Below are 19,516 nucleotides of genomic sequence, written 5' to 3'. Positions count from 1 at the left end.
TGGTGCATTCATCACACCACATACAACCACAGGCACCTCTGGTCGCACCGCAATGCGGCTCGATACAATCCCTATGGGACCTGGATGTGAATTGCGGAAAACTGTAGCATGCTATCCATCGCGACCGGAAATTTGCATCAATGGAAACAATTCCATCAATTGACACTGTATGTAGTTTGCGTGCGGTGCACTGCGGTAATCGCACTGCACCTCAAGTAGTGGAAACGGGCCCTAAGGGAGGAAATGACATCAGGATTGGCTTCAGTCAGAAGAAGTAAAAATGTAAAATGTCTGGAACAGTTTTCTCTTTATTTACCATATAATATTCACTGAAATCAAAATATGGACAGTGCAATACATCTGTTATGTTAGTAGAACAAGTATTTATCTACTTATATGTGTTGTTTTTTTCCTGGGATAGTATGACTTTCCCTGCTGCTTTAAGGTTCACTCCTAGGAGCTCTGGTTCACCATGAGCTTGCTGGGCAATCTGTAACCCTGCTGCTTTAAGTGTCACTTTTTTTTTGTAAATTTTCATTGGAGGTGAGGCCTCTCAGAATTTATCTGCAGCCATTGAACTTTTTGTAGGGGCCAATTCACACTATGCAATGTAGATTAATAAATAATGGGCAGTATACTACAGCACACAACTTCCTTCATTGTAGTGATACCATCATACAGTATATACTGAAAGGGGCAGCATTAGTGCAATTAAAGTGGAACTGTAGCCAAACTAACAAACTGAATGCATTTTTTTATAATATTAATTTTTAAATTATTTGGTCAATTTTTTTTCCATTGTAAAGTCTTTCCTCTCCTAGATTCACAATCAGAAATTCTGGTGACATGTTTAGTACTGGTAGGTGATCTCTGAGGAGTGTTAGTTTGCTGAGAGTTCTAAAGCCAGTAGAAAAGATCACTGGTCTCCCAGAATGCTTGGGAGGGGGAATCCACATATTAAACTGTTGCACAGGCTAAGCCTCAGTGGGAGGGCAAAGCTACATACCAATATACAGTGATATATTGATAAAGGAAGTGTTTCTGATGCTGAAATCAGGATATTTAATGTAAAAGTGGGTATCCTGAATAATTTACTGCATTCAACTATATGCCACTACAGGGCCTCTTTAACCACCTCTCTCTATCCAGCTTTCTCATCACACAAATCTCATCTTGCCTGCTGCTTCTCAGCACATCTGTCTCCCTTCCCCAGCACCCCTCTTCACTTTATGAGTACACAAATTCATCACTTTTATTTAACATACTCCATTGCCCAAATTGCTCTTTCTCCTTCATCCTGGAGCCTCGACATGTGGTAGGCATACCCCAGGGGGCACTTCAGATGGGTCTGGGGAGAACTTGAAATAGTTAGTCAATCCATTACAAGTTTTAAGATGAAAAAAAAAGATAAATCATAAATAAATCATAAAAAAGTGTTGTTTTTTAAAGTTAATTAAAAAGCTTGAGAGTATGTTTGGATAGCATTCCTGCGTAATTACTGAAAACTCCTAAAAATATATGTTCTATATAGACAGTAGAATCCCACTTATCCGGAACTCAACGAACCAGCAATCTCAACCATCCAACACAAATTGTTGTCGGCAGGCCCGGATTTACATCACAGGAGCCTATAGGCACAGATGTCCTGGCACCCCAGACTTCTCCCTCCATGAACCTAAAACTCTCCACCAAACTGCACCAAATTATGTTGGCTGGCCCAGCTGTCACTTCTCCCTTACGTCCCTTGCCCACCATAGGTAGCTACTGGTGCCTCCAGTACTAGGTAGCTAGAAGAACGTCAGTATTAAGTAGTTAGCGGTTCCCCCTACTGAAGAGAGATCTTGTCAGACACAAGGGGAGCAGCTCGGATAGCGGGAGGGGAGGGCCCCCCCAAATCGGGACAGTCCCACAGGATTCGGGACGGTTGAGGGGCCTGATCCAGCATCAGCCAATCCCTGTCGGTGCCAGATAACCGAGACTCTACTCAGGGCCAGCTCTCTCATGAAGCAAGGTGAAACATTTGCATCAGGCGCAGAGATTACAGGGGTAGCATGTTTGTACTGTGTATTTACAATAACAGCAATGCAGTCATAGCGGGAGGAGAAGCGAGAGGAGAGTGAGGTGAAGAGGTCATCATTGAGGAAAAGCAGCTTGTTGTGCTGTGTGAGGAGTCTGACAGTGAGTGAGGAGGGGGGAGGCAGGCCAGCAGTTTTATTTGACTTGCACAGCAGAAGGGAGGAGGTGGCACTGCTGTCTTGACTGAGGAGGAATAGAGTGGCTGAGGGTGAGCAGTTTGTTTGTCTCCAGATGAAGGGGGGGGGGGGGTGCTTCTCCAAGCGTTTGCCTCAGGCAGCAAAAAGGCTATAACCGACCCTGACTCTACTATACATGCAGGGCCGGGCCGAGAGAGGCGATAGAGGCTCCAGCCTCAGGGCGCAGTGTAGGAGGGGGCGCACAATTCACTCAGCTATAATTCCCCTATTGTGTTTGAAGCAGAGAGATATAAGAAAAGGGGATACATGGCAGTGACTGCAAGCCAGATAACTAGATTAAGGTGTTGGGGGCCCTTGGGCGCCTCTTAGTCTAACAGCAATCAGTGTGTGACGGCTGGGTGGGAGGGATGGAGGGGCGCACTTTGGTGTCTCAGCCTTGGGTGCTGGAGGACCTTGTCCCGGCTCTGTATACATGTATCAAGGGCTATTAGAGATGTTCATAATGGGGACACTTTGCAAACGCCATCTTACACAAAGAGTTACATCCTGTGAAGTGTTGAGATTCTCTGCTCTAGATAACTCTATTCAAGCTGTGTTTGACTATACATGGAGGCGCAGAGTGGACTGAAATGCATGGAGATGTAATTATAGTTTTTATGCTCTCCTTTTTGTTATCATTGTTTGATGGGAGGGCTTCTGCAGCATTTATCGAGCAAAATGCTTTTAGGATTGCACTGAGCACAATGCTGTGTTTTATGCTGGGAGCATTTTAACTTGAGACCCAGATCCCCCAAGAAGTAGGTTTTGGTTACATTACTTTAAAATGCTTTGTTTGTGACAGTCTGTACCCACCGAGCTGAATGTGTGCTGGCAAATGGCTGATACAGAAATAAAATACATGTAAAGTGGGATTACACTCATTTTTTTTGCCCTAATGCATTAAACACCGTAAAAAAAATGAATATGAAACACTATAAGACTGCTCTGATGTTGTTACAATGCATATTAACACCTTAAAGGGACACTTAAGTAAAAAAAAAAAGAGTTTTACTCACCTGGGGCTTCCAATAGCCCGCTGCAGCTGTCCAGGGCCCTCGCCATCTCCCTCCGATCCTCCTGGCCCCGCCGGCAGCCACTTCCTGTTTCACTGACAGGCTGGGGACGCGAGTAATTCTTCGCGTTCCTGGCCACAATAGTGCCATCTATGCTGCTATAGCATATATCATATACCATATAGCAGCATAGAGGGTGCTAATGTGTCTGGGAACGCGAAGAATCACTCGCATCCCCAGCCTGTCAGCTCCTGTCACCGAAACAGGAAGTGGCTGCTGGCGGGGCCAGGAGGATCGGAGGGAGACAGCGAGGGCACCGGACAGCTGCAGGGGGCTATTGGAAGCCCTAGGTGAGTAAAACTCATTTTTTTTGTTTGACTTAAGTGTCCCTTTAACCATTTATGCCTCCTGGACATAGTACCTACGTCCAGGAGGCCACGTGCGCATCCGCGCGCTCCCGTGGCCGATCGCGCGCGTGCACGCGCACTCTGTAGCCCAGGAATCAATGTATCGGGCTATGGTGCCCGATCACTGATTCTTTTCCCCCGCTGAAAAAGCGACAGCTTCTCTCGGAAGCTACGCTTTTTCTGAAGCTCTGTCCCTCTAAGCGTACATTGTACGCTTAGAGTGACGTACGGTAAACAAACTCAAGATTGCCATCTTGTGGCCAAAAAGTAAAACTACAAGTAACAGTAAAAATACATTGCAATACACAAATATTTCCCCAAATAATGCACTATTTATATTCCACCCTCCCAAAAATGCCCACATAAAATGTTTAATAAAAAAAACAAAAACATTACTATTAAAAAAAAAAACACATAAATATTTACCTAAGGGTCTAAACTTTTTAAATATCTATGTAAAGATGAAATATTTCTCTCTATTTTTTTTTTATAAGCTTGTAAATAGTGATGGATGCAAAACGGAAAAAATGCTCTTTTATTTCCAAATAAAATATTGTCGCGATACATTGTGATAGGGAGGGACATAATTTAAATGGTGAAATAACCGTGACATATGGGCAAATACAATATGTGGGTTTTAATTATGGAGGCATGTTTTATTTTAAAACTATAATGGCCGAAAACGGACAAATAATGATTTTTTTCATTTTTTTTCTTATTCTTACTGTTAAAATGCATTTACAGTAAGGTAGCTCTTAGCAAAATGTACCCCTCAAAGAAAGCCTAATTGGTGGCAGAAAAAACAAGATATAGATCAGTTCATTGTGATAAGTAGTGATAAAGTTATAGGCTAATGAACGGGAGGTGAACATTGCTCGGATGCATAAAGTGAAAATGACTGAAGGCTGAACTGGTTAATGAGCTGCCTAACCCCCTTAAGGACCAGGTGATTTTGCATGCGGGGGGAGGGGAGTTTGTGGGGGGGTCAAGCAGCTGGATCCCCACTTTTGGTAGCTGGGTTTGGTGTCCCTCCTGTAGCCAGATGTCCCCCCTGTAGCCAGCAGCATTTACTTACCTCCCAGGTTCCAGCAATGAGCCGCTGTGGACCCCTCCACTCTCGCCAGCATCCCCGCTCGTACTAACACTAAGTTCCAGGTCGCGGCTTGATGACGTCATAAAGCCGGGACTCGGCACTCACGTCAGAGCAAGCGGGGATGCCAGCCAGAGCGGAGGGGAGTGCCGATCGCCAGGGGAATGGCAGGAAGGTGAGTGGATTCTCTCCCCCCCCCCCCTACTGCCGCATCAGTTACAGGGATCACTACGATCCACCTGCGATTGTAGTGATCACGTAACCAGGAGCCATACGCCATGACTCCTGATCAGTGAGGGGAGATGTCAGCTGTCGTATGACCGTTTAATATCCCCTCTCAGGTGCGTACGATTGCGTCGGGAGCGGAAATGGAGGGTGGCGTAAATCCTACGCCGCATCAGCCTAGGATTTACTTGCGTCAGTCTGCAAAAGGTTAAAGAGTAGCTGAGTCAAAGCTCGTTTACAAAATCAGATGCTTACCTAAAGAGAGGGAAGCTTCAGGGTCCTATTGAGGCTTCCCTCCCTGCTGTGCTGTCACCCGTCGCTGAGCGTGGCTCCCCAGAAGATTAGCGACAATACGCAGCTCTTCTTCCTCCAGTGTGGCCACTCAATAGCCGCCCTGCAGGCTCCATGGTACTGTACATGCGCGGGTGGGCTCAGGCGGCTACTGCGAGACCCTGCTTCAAGAGGAAGAGCGGTGTGGCTCTGATGTAGAGGGGGGGGGGGGCTCGCTCAGCAACGGGGGGCTTTACATCAGCGAGGGAAACCTTAATAGGATCCTGAGGCTTCCCTCTTTTAAGGTATACAGTATAGCTGATTTTGATCTCGTGCTTTGGCTTAGGGTTACTTTAATGAAGCTAACTGATATCATTGTCACTACAGGACATATTGTTAGATTGACACCTAATTAAGTAATTAGTGAGCAAATAAAGGGGAAAAAGTTATCTGTAGGGACGTTTGTGTCTAGTTTACAGGTACACAAGTTTTATTTGTTTTATGTATTTGCAGGTAACAAATAAATAAAAAGTGCAATAGTTCAAGATTTGTCTATATAAGAGGTGTATAACATTAAAGCGGAATATAACCCTGCATTTCAACTTTGCTCTAAAACATTATTTACAGTATATTATATGCAACCAGCATTTTTTTTTTACTAGATTAGCATTAGAAGGGTTACACAGAGCTTTAAAGTTCCTGGAGAGAACTGCAGACGAATCCAAAGCTTACATAGATACATTTTGTTTACATAAATGTATCTAAGTGTGGAATGTGACTCACTCTCTCTGACAGAGAAGGAGCTGGAGGACAGCCAAAGAGTGTGTAACATTTATCACTTGTTACATTCTATTTAGTTAAATGTATCTATCTGAACTTCTGCATATCTCTCCAGGAACTTTAAACCTCTGTGTTTAACCCTTCCAATGCTGGTCTAGTAAAAAAAAAATGCTGGTTGCATATAATATGCTGTAAATATTGGTTTAGAGCAAAGTTGAAATGCAGGGTTATATTCCGCTTTAAGAATGTTATGTTATGTGTGCACCTAGCCTGTCTGAATTACAGTGGGCCTGAACTCTTGCATGGGAAGCTAAACATGGAGAAATGCACCTTGTGTGTGTTTTAGGGAGAAGAGACTAATTTCCCTCATCACAAGTGTAATTTGATCTCTCAGCTACGCCAGCACAGACATTTGGCAGTCCTCAGCAGACACTGGTAGTATGTAAACACAGGATGTTAACCGTTGGTCTGCTTCCATGAAAGCAGGAAGTAGACACACTGCAGATTCATTGCAGGATTTCTGTAAAATGTAACAAATGTTTTTTCTTGAAAGGTTATTACGCTGTTGCTTATTTTTTAGAGCAGAGGTGAAGTTCTGAGTTTAGGTCCACTTTTAAAGAAACTACCTTTCTAATAATTTGGACAATCTTTTAAAATATTCCCTTATTTATGTTTGTACAGCTGAAGACGCCTGTGGAGGAACCGTCCGTGGGACCAACGGAATTATCTCCAGTCCTGGATTTCCCAACGAGTACCACAACAACGCTGACTGCACATGGACAATTGTCACAGAGCCCGGAGACACCATATCACTTGTTTTTACGGATTTTCAGACTGAGGATAAATATGATTACTTAGAAGTAGAAGGATCAGAGCCGCAAAAAGTATGGTAAGAAAACCAGTTACATCTATGAGTGTTAATGGGAATTTGGAGGTAGTCGATTACTCTGCAGAAATTCTTTGTGTGGTCCGGGTCATGTGATCATTGTTTACTCCTGTGCAGCGATGAGCGAAAATGCAAAAATTATTTTCGCCAAATTTTCGCCTAATTTTGTTTCAACAGGTAAATTTTTGATCGAATATTTTCATGTTAATTTTTGCCTAATGCCCGTTATTTTCGCAATAAATTCGTAGCTCATCGCGTACGTATTTCCGCGTAGTCGTACTGCTATGCAAAGCTTTGCCCGCTACATGTAGTTGACGTATGCATTGCGAAGTCAACTACGCGTGCGGTAACTATGTCTATACGCATGTATTAGCAGATTATTGCTGACATTTTTCCGCATAAAGGCATAAGCGTCCGCATACATTGACGTTTCTTGCGGATTATTGCGGACATTTTTCCACATAAGGGCACAAGCGTTCGCATACAATGCCGTTTCTTGCGGATTATTGCCGACATTTTTCCGCATAAAGGCATAAGCGTCCGCATACAGCAAAGTTCCTTAAATTTTCGATGCTGGTCGAAAACACAAATATTTCTGAAGATTTTCGCGAAAATTCGCCGAATTCAAAAATGGGATTTTCGATGCGAAAATGACTTGGGCGAAAATTTGCAAGCAACACTGCTCCTGTGTCCTGTTTTAGCTTACACAGGAAGCAAGAGCTGTTGAGAACAAAACAATTACAAACAGCCACTCAGATTTAGGCCCCATTCACATCAGGGCCGTTTCTGTGCGCTTTTCACAGCGCATTGCCCTGTGTGTTCTGCAAGGTATTGATTCTCCCATGTGATTAAATGAGCCTCGTTCACATCTATGCTCTGCTCTGAGCTGCGTTACAAAAATGTAGTGCTGCATGCATTTCTGTGCTTTGAGCAGCAAGGCCTCGTTCACATCATACGCGCTTCTGTGCGCATTTGGGAGTGCGTATGATGTTGTGACTCGCAAGAATGGCAGAAGGGCATAGACAGCTGCGCTGTGATGTGCTTGCGTACTGCTGCCTGCATTTTGCCCGCAAGCGCAGAGCTGACCCATCACTGTCAATGGATGGGATCAGCAGCGCAGCGGGTAGCGGCACAGATGGCGTGCGATCGTATGCGTTGCGTTTTATCAGCCCTGATAAAATCCCAGACTGAGCATTCAGTCTGGCTTTGCTCGGAAATCATTATAGCTGAGTCATTATAGCAGAGCCAGAAGGGGGCAGGCTTGGGCTTGAAAAGTCATCAGAGAAGACGGACTCGGCTATAATGATTCCTGAGCAAAGCCAGACTGAATGCTCAATCAGGGCTGGTAACAAGCAGGCTGAGCAGTGAGGAATGAAACAGAGAGCAGGGTAGGTGTTTTCTCTAATGTTCCCACTGATATATATGGTAAAATACATGAGGGTGCTTCATCTCTGGTTCACTTTAAGCAGCAGAGGAACTGACCAGTGATGAGCAAAAATGTTGATATTCTTTTCACATTACTTTTCACTCGAGTCGAAAATAATGTAAAATTTGACTTTCGAATGAAAATGCCACTGAAAATCATTTTTTTGTAAGTTTTGTAAGTTTGTAATAATTTTTTTGCGCTAAAACCCACTTTTCTCACTTTTCACAAATTTTTTTGTTAAAAATACATTTTTTCACATTTTTTTGTAAAGTTTTCACTTCAGAAAGTAACATTTGTTTTCTGTGACCATATTGCAAAACGACAATGTATTTTTGCAAATATTTTCTCGAAAACGAAAATAGCATTTTTGATGCAAAATTGACCTGAAAATTTGCAAGAAACACTGGAACTGACACCTTTATCAACAAAGTTATAAAGTCTACCCTTCACAACCATGGAGTCTGATCCCAGATCTATTATATGAATGTGATGCTTGTGTGATATATTACTGTATGTTTCACAGTAGGAGGGTAATGAGCTACGGAGAGTTCCTTAAACATGGTGTTTAATTGATTTTTTTCTTAACGTAAATGGCTATTTATGTGAAGATTTATGATGGTAATAAAGATTTGTATTATGATTAGAAAAACATACTTCAGGTACAATGTGAGAGGTACAATTTGTTTTTGTTGTTGTGTTCTTCTAAAAAGTGATTATATATGTGTAAAGATCTCCCAATAGAATTGTGAGTTTTATTACCTGCATGTGGTGCATCATAAGACTAGGCTGAAAGGGAAAGTGCAGGCAGGACATAAGGCTTGATTCACAAAGCGGTGCTAACAGTTAGCATGCTGGTGAAAAGCCCCTTATCACGCCTAAACTCAGGTGTGATAAGTTTAGGTGTGATAAGTTTAGGCGTGATAAGTTTAGGCTTGATAAGTTTAGGCGTGATAACTATAGCACCAACTGGGTTAGCACTGCAGTGCACAGCTGATCAAAAGTTTTGCGCTAGCAAAGTCTGGTGCGTGTGAAACGTCGCATAGAGTTTAATGGCGCTGCTTTGCGCGCAGGACTTTGCGCGCGATCTAAACTTATCTAAACTTATCACGCCTAAACTTATCATGCCTAAACTTAGTTTAGGTGTGATAAGGGGCTTTTCACCAGCGTGGTGCAATGGTTATCATGCCTAAAGTCTTTTAGGCGTGATAACTGGGTTATCACCGCTTTGTGAATCGAGCCCATAGACTGAACATAGAATAGGAGAAAGGTTGCTGCACATGAAAGGGAAGCCACAAAAAAAGCTGGTCTAGGGTCTAGGGGAGGAAAATAATAAACCAAGCCTTGTTGGGAGGGTGACCTGGATATTGAGTGAATAACTAGACAGTAACTAAATAGAATTAGTCCTAGACCCTGATAAGAAAATATCTTGTTGGCTTCTACTCTCAGGCCTGGAACTCACTGCAAAACGCTATCGCTTAGGGCCTGTTTCTACTACACGCAAATTGGATGCAGAATGGATGCAGAAAAGCTGACTTCAATGAATGAGAGGAGAGCGAGGTGACGAGGTCATTGGGGAAAAGCAGCTTGTTGTGCTGTGTGAGCAGTCTGACAGTGAGTGAGAAGGAGGGAGGCAGGAGGGCAGCAGTGTATCACTTGACTTGCACAGCAGAAGGGAGGATGTGGCTGACTGGCTGAGGGTTAGCTGTTTGTTTGTCACAGACTCGCAGCCAGCCAGCCAGCCAGTGTGTTATTGTGTTGAGCTGCAGCATGTCATGTCTCAAGTTGTTGCATATGCGCCCTTGCTGACTGAGAACATTAAATGAAGCAGACTAAATTGTCAGGTGCTGTGAAATAATTCCAAATCGGGAGTGGAGCGTATCCTCATTAGTTTTCCTCAGGCAACAAAAAGTCTAGAACTGGCCCTGGCAACTAGTGTTGGGCGAACATCTAGATGTTCGGGTTCGGGCCGAACAGGCCGAACATGGCCGCGATGTTCGGGTGTTCGACCCGAACTCCGAACATAATGGAAGTCAATGGGGACCCGAACTTTTGTGGTTTGTAAAGCCTCCTTACATGCTACATACCCCAAATTTACAGGGTATGTGCACATTGGGAGTGGGTACAAGAGGGAAAAAAAAATTAGCAAAAAGAGCTTATAGTTTTTGAGAAAATCGATTTTAAAGTTTCAAAGGGAAAACTGTCTTTTAAATGCGGGAAATGTCTGTTTTCTTTGCACAGGTAACATGTTTTTTGTCGGCATGCAGTCATAAATGTAATACATATAAGAGGTTCCAGGAAAAGGGACCGGTAACGCTAACCCAGCAGCAGCACACGTGATGGAACAGGAGGAGGCGCAGGAGGAGAAGGCCACGCTTTGTGAGACACAACAACCCCGGCCTTGCATGAGGACAAAAAGCGTGCGGATAGCATGCTTTGTACCGCCATGCAGTCATAAATGTAATAAAGATAAGAGGTTCCATAAACAGGGACCGGCAACGCTAACCCAGCAGCAGCAGCACACGTGATGGAACAGGAGGAGGCGCAGGAGGAGAAGGCCACGCTTTGTGAGACACAACAACCCAGGCCTTGCATGAGGACAAAAAGCGTGCGGATAGCATGCTTTTTACCGCCATGCAGTCATAAATGTAATAAAGATAAGTGGTTCAATAAACAGGGACCACGCGGCAACGCTAACCCAGCAGCAGCAGACGTGATGGAACAGGAGGAGGCGCAGGAGGAGAAGGCCACGCTTTGTGAGACACAACAACCCAGGCCTTGCATGAGGGCAAGAAGCGTGCGGATAGCAGGCTTTGTACCGCCATGCAGTCATAAATGTAATAAAGATAAGTGGTTCAATAAACAGGGACCACGCGGCAACGCTAACCCAGCAGCAGCAGCACACGTGATGGAACAGGAGGAGGCGCAGGAGGAGAAGGCCACGCTTTGTGAGACACAACAACCCAGGCCTTGCATGAGGGCAAGAAGCGTGCGGATAGCATGCTTTGTACCGCCATGCAGTCATAAATGTAATAAAGATAAGTGGTTCAATAAACAGGGACCACGCGGCAACGCTAACCCAGCAGCAGCAGACGTGATGGAACAGGAGGAGGCGCAGGAGGAGAAGGCCACGCTTTGTGAGACACAACAACCCAGGCCTTGCATGAGGGCAAGAAGCGTGCGGATAGCATGCTTTGTACCGCCATGCAGTCATAAATGTAATAAAGATAAGTGGTTCAATAAACAGGGACCACGCGGCAACGCTAACCCAGCAGCAGCAGACGTGATGGAACAGGAGGAGGCGCAGGAGGAGAAGGCCACGCTTTGTGAGACACAACAACCCAGGCCTTGCATGAGGGCAAGAAGCGTGCGGATAGCATGCTTTGTACCGCCATGCAGTCATAAATGTAATAAAGATAAGTGGTTCAATAAACAGGGACCACGCGGCAACGCTAACCCAGCAGCAGCAGACGTGATGGAACAGGAGGAGGCGCAGGAGGAGAAGGCCACGCTTTGTGAGACACAACAACCCAGGCCTTGCATGAGGGCAAGAAGCGTGCGGATAGCATGCTTTGTACCGCCATGCAGTCATAAATGTAATAAAGATAAGTGGTTCAATAAACAGGGACCACGCGGCAACGCTAACCCAGCAGCAGCAGACGTGATGGAACAGGAGCAGGCGCAGGAGGAGAAGGCCACGGTTTTTGAGACACAACAACCCAGGCCTTGCATGAGGACAAAAAGCGTGCGGATATAGCAGCAATGCTTTTTGCCGCCATGCAGTCATAAATGTAATACAGATGAGAGGTTCAATAAACAGGGACCGGAAACGCTACACCATCCCAGATGTTCATTGGTCATGTTACTTGGTTGGGGTCCTGGAGTGTTGCGTAGTCATTTCCAATCCAGGATTGATTCATTTTAATTTGAGTCAGACGGTCTGCATTTTCTGTAGAGAGGCGGATACGCCGATCTGTGACGATGCCTCCGGCAGCACTGAAACAGCTTTCCGACATAACGCTGGCTGCCGGGCAAGCCAGCACCTCTATTGCGTACATTGCCAGTTCGTGCCAGGTGTCTAGCTTCGATACCCAATAGTTGAAGGGTGCAGATGGATTGTTCGACACAGCTACGTCATCTGACATGTAGTCCTTGACCATCTTCTCCAGGCGATCGGTGTTGGAGGTGGATCTGCACGCTTGCTGTTCAGTGGGCTGCTGCTGCATGGGTGTCAGAAAATTTTCCCACTCCAAGGACACTGCCGATACCGTTCCCTTTTGGGTACTAGCTGCGGCTTGCGTTGTTTGCTGCCCTCCTGGTCATCCTGGGTTTGCGGAAGTCAGTCTGTCTGCGTACAACTGGCTAGAGGAGGGGGAGGATGTCAATCTCCTCTCTAAAGTCTCCACAAGGGCCTGCTGGTATTCTTCCATTTTGACCTGTCTGACTCTTTCTTCAAGCAGTTTTGGAACATTGTGTTTGTACCGTGGATCCAGAAGGGTATAAACCCAGTAATTGGTGTTGTCCAGAATGCGCACAATGCATGGGTCACGTTCAATGCAGTCTAGCATGAATTGAGCCATGTGTGCCAGAGTCCTACCAGAATCCTCATCATCCTCTTGTGAGCGTTGTGATAGTTGTTGTGATGCATCATAGTCGTCACCTTCCTCCTGGTCTGCTTCTGCTGACCATTCGCGTTGAATTGTGGAAGTCCAACGTGCACCGCTCTGGCCCTCGTCAGTGGTGGCATGAAATTCCTGCTCCAACTCCAGCTGTTCCTCCTCCTCTTCTTCGTCATAGCTGCTGGGGCCAGCGTTCCCTGAGGCGGATGGCCTGATGTTGGTACCATCACGCTGATCGTTTTCTCCTTCAGATTCCCCCAGTTGCATCATGACAGCTGTTTCCTTGATTTTTAACATCGACCTCTTCAGTAAACACAGCAGTGGTATGGTAATGCTGACTGAAGAGTTGTCACTGCTCACAAGCAACGTGGATTGCTCAAAATTTTGGAGGACTTGGCAGAGGTCCAACATGTTGGCCCAATCGGATCCACAGAAGCTTGGCAGCTGGCCGGATGCGCCTCGGTACTGCGCCGTCATGTACTGGACCACTGCACTCTTCTGCTCGCAAAAGCGGGCTAGCATGTGCAGCGTAGAATTCCAGCGCGTAGGGACATCACACAGCAAGCGATGGTGGGGGAGATTGAAGCGCTCCTGCATCTTGGCGAGTGCCCCCGAAGCAGTACTGGAATTTCTACAATGTTTGGCCACTCGACGCACCTTCAACAGAAGATCGGCCACGCCTGGGTATGTCCTCAGGAACCGCTGAACTACTAGGTTCATCACGTGCGCCAGGCAAGGGATGTGTGTCAGCTTAGCCAACCTTAAAGCGCGAATGAGATTACTCCCATTATCACACACAACCATGCCCGGTTTCAGGTCCAGCGGTGCCAGCCACAAATCCGTCTGTTCCTTTATTCCCCTCCAAATTTCCTCCCCTGTGTGCTGCTTATCCCCAAGGCAGATTAGCTTCAGCAACGCTTGCTGACGCATGCCAACAGCTGTGCTGCACTGCTTCCACGATCCTACTGCTGCTGGGTTAGCGTTTCCGGATGAGGTACAGCTTTGAGATGCGTTGGAGGAGAAGGAGTCAGAGAGGTAGCTGCTGCTGTTGTTATCCAGTGGGAGGGACGGCGGTGCAGCTGTTTGTGGCGTGGGCAACACCCGTGCCGTAGCAGGTGAGGAATCGCTGCCAGGCTCCACAAGGTTCACCCAGTGCGCGGTAAGGGAGATTTACTCGTCCAGGTGTCAGTGGTGAGGTGAACCTTGCAGGCAACGGCATTCTTCAAGCTTCGGGTTATTTTGCTGACCACGTGCTCATGCAACTCAGGCACTGCAGAGCGCGCAAAGTGGTAGCGGCTGGGAACCACGTAACGTGGGATGGCCACTGACATCATGCCCTTGAAGCTGTTTGTCTCCACCAATCGATATGGCAGCATTTCGCAGGCCAGAAGCTTGGCTTTGCTGGCTGTTACTGCCACGGCCCGGGGGTCATTTGCTGGCAATTTCCTCTTGCGCTCAAACATCTCCGACACAGACAACTGAACCGTAGCGCTGCACACGGAAGGGCTGTTGGTTGTTGTGTTTGATGAACACTGGGAGACCTCAAGAGCAATACTCCGGAAAGTGACAGTGTCAGCGTCGTCTGATGTTTGTGAATGTTGTGAACCACGCAATGGCTGGGCTACTGCTGCTGCTGAGGCGGGTCTGGTGGTGAGTCTGGTGAACCCAAGGGAGGCAGTGTTGTTGCTGGTACCCTGTCCTGACGCGTTTGCCCACAGAGTGGGATGTTTGGATAGCATGTGACGGCTCATGCTGGTGGTGGTGAGGTTGTTAATACTTTTCCCCCTGCTCAGGCGGGTCTTGCACACCTTGCAAATCGCCATGGTAACATCCTCAGTGCAGTCTTCAAAGAAAGCCCAGACTTTGGAGCACCTGCCTCCTTGCTGGCGATTTCTGTTTGCTCCTCTTTTGCCTCTCACTTGAACTTCCACGCTTGTGGTGCCTGAAATTGCGCGCCGCCTACCTTGTGGCACAAGGCGAACTCGTGCAGCAGTGGGTTCTTCAACAGACTCATCTGTGCTGCTGCTACGACGGCGATGTTCTCGTTCACAAACAAAATCTGGGTCTCTGTCCACATTGTCCATACCCTCCTCTTCCATCTCCTCAAACTCGTCATATGTCATTGTGGGCCGCCGCCGTGGAGTAGAGCTCCCCACAACAACCTCTGCGCAGCACACTCCAACGTCGTCTTCCAGATCTTGTCGGCCGACCTCCTGCAATTGCAACCCCTCCTGCCCAAATTGCTCTGGGATTTGGGTTTCCGAGTCCTCCTCGGACTCGCCTTGTATTTCAGTGCGCGGTGCATTTCCCACAGTTAACGGTTGTGAATCCAGGCACAACATTTCTGGCTGTTCCTCCATTGACCTTTGAAAGGTGGAAGTTTGTTGGGCTGGGAATAGCTCCTGCGAATACCCCATTGTGTCCTGAGGTAATTCATCGGACTGGTTATCTGGCAGTTGTGTGCGTGGTGTCGCTGCCGGTTGTGTCAGCTTTGTGCCCACTGGCTCCTTGTAACTGGCTGAGGACTCGGACCTCGTGCGTGATGTGCTGGTGCTGCTTAACCCACTGCTGGACGCTTGAGAGGTCATCCAAGTAATTATCTGGTCCTGTTCTTTTGGATTTGTGAGGGTTGTTGTCCAGGACAACATGGGCGGTATTGAGTGGGTTTTCTTGGGTGCTCCCCTGTGGCCTGTACGTGAACCGTCAGGGGAAACACCTCTTCCCTTGCCCCTCCCTCTTTCACCGGATTTCTTCCTCATTTCACTTATCCTTACAGTACACGCTGACTGGCAGCAGTACAGTGGCAGTACAGAAATGCTATACAGTACCACTATTCCCAGCAGCGACACAGAGCACAATGCTATACAGTGACGGGTGAGCGGTGTACCACTATTCCCAGCAGCGACACAGAGCACAATGCTATACAGTGGCGGGTGAGCGGTGTACTACTATTCCCAGCAGACACAGAACAGTAAACAGAATGCTATATAGTGTGGCTGAGCGAGCGGTGTACCACTATTCCCAGCAGACACAGAACAGTAAACAGAATGCTATATAGTGTAGCTGAGCGAGCGGTGTACCACTATTCCCAGCAGACACAGAACAGTAAACAGAATGCTATATAGTGTAGCTGAGCGAGTGGTGTACCACTATTCCCAGCAGACACAGAACAGTAAACAGAATGCTATATAGTGTGGCTGAGCGAGCGGTGTACCACTATTCCCAGCAGACACAGAACAGTGAACAGAACGCTATATAATGTGGCTGAGCGAGGTACACAGAGTGGCAGTAAACAGAATGCTATATAGTGTGGCTGAGCGAGCGGTGTACTACTATTCCCAGCAGACACAGAACAGTAAACAGAATGCTATATAGTGTGGCTGAGCGAGCGGTGTACCACTATTCCCAGCAGACACAGAACAGTAAACAGAATGCTATATAGTGTGGCTGAGCGAGCGGTGTACCACTATTCCCAGCAGACACAGAACAGTGAACAGAATGCTATATAGTGTGGCTGAGCGAGCGGTGTACCACTATTCCCAGCAGACACAGAACAGTGAACAGAATGCTATATAGTGTGGCTGAGCGAGCGGTGTACCACTATTCCCAGCAGACACAGAACAGTAAACAGAATGCTATACAGTGTGGCTGAGCGAGCGGTGTACCACTATTCCCAGCAGACACAGAACAGTAAACAGAATGCTATATAGTGTGGCTGAGCGAGCGGTGTACCACTATTCCCAGCAGACACAGAACAGTGAACAGAATGCTATATAATGTGGCTGAGCGAGGTACACAGAGTGGCAGTAAACAGAATGCTATATAGTGTGGCTGAGCGAGCGGTGTACTACTGTTCCCAGCAGCGACACAATGACAGGGGGGACCCTGGCTAGCGTGGCTGGAGCGCGAACTACCCTGCCTGCCTACCCAAAGCTAAACCCACAGACAAATGGCGGAGATATGACGTGGTTCGGGTATTTATTTACCCGAACCACGTGACAGTTCGGCCAATCAGAGCGCGTTCGGGTCCGAACCACGTGACCCGTTCGGCCAATCACAGCGCTAGCCGAACGTTCGGGGAACGTTCGGCCATGCGCTCTTAGTTCGGCCACGTGGCCGAACGGTTTGGCCGAGCACCGTCAGGTGTTCGGCCGAACTCGAACATCACCCGAACAGGGTGATGTTCTGCAGAACCCGAACAGTGGCGAACACTGTTCGCCCAACACTACTGGCAACTAGGTAGGTAGCATTTTGTGTGCCCCAGAACTTAGAGGTCTTCATTCCACTAAAAAATTCAGCAGGATCAGTGCTGAATCCAGGAAAATATTTCAGCCCGGGATTGTAGTTTGGTTATTGCAGTGATGCTCACAGATCTGGAGCAATCTGTCACATTTAATTTGTTTGCTGACAAGGAAGGTGCAATACCGTAATGAATTTTAACAGCAGATGGTGAGAGTAGGTGTAACCAGGCTAAAGCAAAGCTGAAGAAATTTGATGAGCACCAGTTTAAACTATGTACACTATCTGGAAGTACAAAAGCCGATAAGATAGAAACATCTTGGTATGACCTTATTGTGCAATTTCTAGGACATATCGAGGTCAAGAACAACAGCATTGTCCTAGAAACCTGTAATCTTCTGCTTATCTCTCTAAAATATATCAAGTGTGAGCTACTATGTATTTATCTGGGTTACGTCAAACGTGAAACGTATAATTTAGAGTGCTTTCCTATTTTCAGGTCAGCAGCCTGTAGACAAAACAATCTATTTGTTGGTGAACTAAAAATATACAACAGGTTAAATGGAAATAGCACAAGGCACAGATCCCCAGGCACCACTGTGGTCCACAGGACCACCGAAATAGAGATGCTTGAATCGGTCTCATCTTTTTAGCCTGTTTGCCCCAGAAGAAGCCACACGCTGATCATATATCAACTGTCATACTATTCTATAAACCAAGGGAAAGCTGGTTAAAGAGTTCTATGGGAGAAAAGTGCTTTACAAATGTTATTTGTTGTTGTTGTACTCAAACTTTAATGCACAGGGTATTAGGTATTCTAGAGAGGTCCCTCTCACCAGGCTAATCACACCTGGTCCGTCGGTGCACAGTCCTTCTGTGGATCACCTCTCCACAATTGGTTACAGGCAGAAACATGTTGTGTTCTGGACTGCAACTATCTAGATAAGCACAAGCTTATAAGCGCCTTCTGAGGCGGCACGCCTACATGGCATGTTGGCAGCGGGCTTTTTGGCACAGGGTGAGCTGAATGATGGCTCACCCTGCTGTGAACAAATGTGGGGGGTGTTAAATACTATTCCCCTTCTGAGTTGTCGGAACTTGGAGGGAGAAGTAATTTGGAGTTCGGCAATTGCCAGATTCTCAAATTACCCGTGCGCGGGGTGCGGACTATAGCATCACTGCTATAGCAGCGCCAAGCTTCGGCACTACTGAGCTGCACAGCAGGCGCCAAAAAGCCCTGCTTCGCCTTCTGAGTGCCTCCTTTATTGTTGTTCTGCCTATGCACATGATATCACATTTTCATTATTAAGAAACCCACAAGATTATGTGAATTACATGGAAATATATCGGAAATACCTGACTGACTGGATCCTACAGTTCCTTTCCCTGCAGAGACAACATTGCAGGTCATTGTCTAGGGATGGTTGGAAAGGCCAATTTCTGATTTCACAGAAATTCCGATTTCTGCCAATGCTGACTACCAACTATGCGAATTTCTGATGACCGATTTCCTTGAAGTCTTCTATGACCGATTTCCAGTGGGGTCTTTTTTTTTTTTTTTGCAATTTTTAAGTTCTCTGATTGGCCATATACTTCTGTGTTGACTCGGAAGTGTTGGACCAATCAGAGACTGAAGACTTTTCCCACGGTAATCAGAATACCATGTACATTTTAGGCCAATCACAAGACTCGGGAATACTCAATAGTATTGAGTCTTGTGATTGGTCTAAAATTACTAAGGTAATCCAATTTTTGTGGTAAAATTCTGCATTTCCTGATTGATCCAATGCTTCCGAGTTCAGTGATTGGGCTAAAGTTACCATAGTAATGCGGTATTTCCACCGAAATCCAAATGCCGTTTTTTAATGCCGGTTTCTAATTGGAAATGGGGAAATTTTAATTTTGCGGAATCCAAATGAGCACCTGTAATGCTGCCCCCATGCCGTTATCAGGAAAGAGTTGGAAGCAATTGCAGGCAGGACAAGGTAGTAACAGGTACATGGGACTTTTGTAAATATTTTGGGGAGTTTTTGGAATGGGTTGAGCGCTCTTTAATACACTAAGCAAGAACTGGACAGAAAAACGATAAACCTGTTGAGCAGCAGTGCTGAGCACAAAGGGCTAATAGTACAGGGAGGTGGGTGTGGTCAGTTTATCTGCTCTGTGCTAAGCAGGGAGAGTTGTTGATTAGCTGAACAACATCCAGTAACTTGTCAGCTGGCAGATTCTAAGTGGAACCTGGGTCACACAACTGACTTTACAGAGGAAATGTCTCTGGAATGACTGTATTAAATATGAAAAATGACAAAAAA

The 19,516-nt window shown here is 46.4% G+C and overlaps 1 protein-coding gene across 1 annotated transcript in view; it reads left to right on the top strand.

The window, feature by feature from the left end:
* The window catches only part of CSMD3 (CUB and Sushi multiple domains 3), a 1,539,978-nt gene that overhangs the window by 513,371 nt on the left and 1,007,091 nt on the right, over positions 1 to 19,516 (top strand). Inside the window, exon 5 of the mRNA XM_068237930.1 lies at positions 6,719 to 6,926. Coding sequence (XP_068094031.1) covers positions 6,719 to 6,926 — 208 coding nt within the window. The remainder of the gene's footprint in view (positions 1 to 6,718; positions 6,927 to 19,516) is intronic.

Source organism: Hyperolius riggenbachi, chromosome 5 (genome assembly GCF_040937935.1).
Source record: "Hyperolius riggenbachi isolate aHypRig1 chromosome 5, aHypRig1.pri, whole genome shotgun sequence".
Classification (NCBI taxonomy): Eukaryota; Metazoa; Chordata; class Amphibia; order Anura; family Hyperoliidae; genus Hyperolius; species Hyperolius riggenbachi.
Note: the sequence above shows the minus strand (reverse complement) of the source record. Positions and strands in the feature narration are given on the sequence as shown.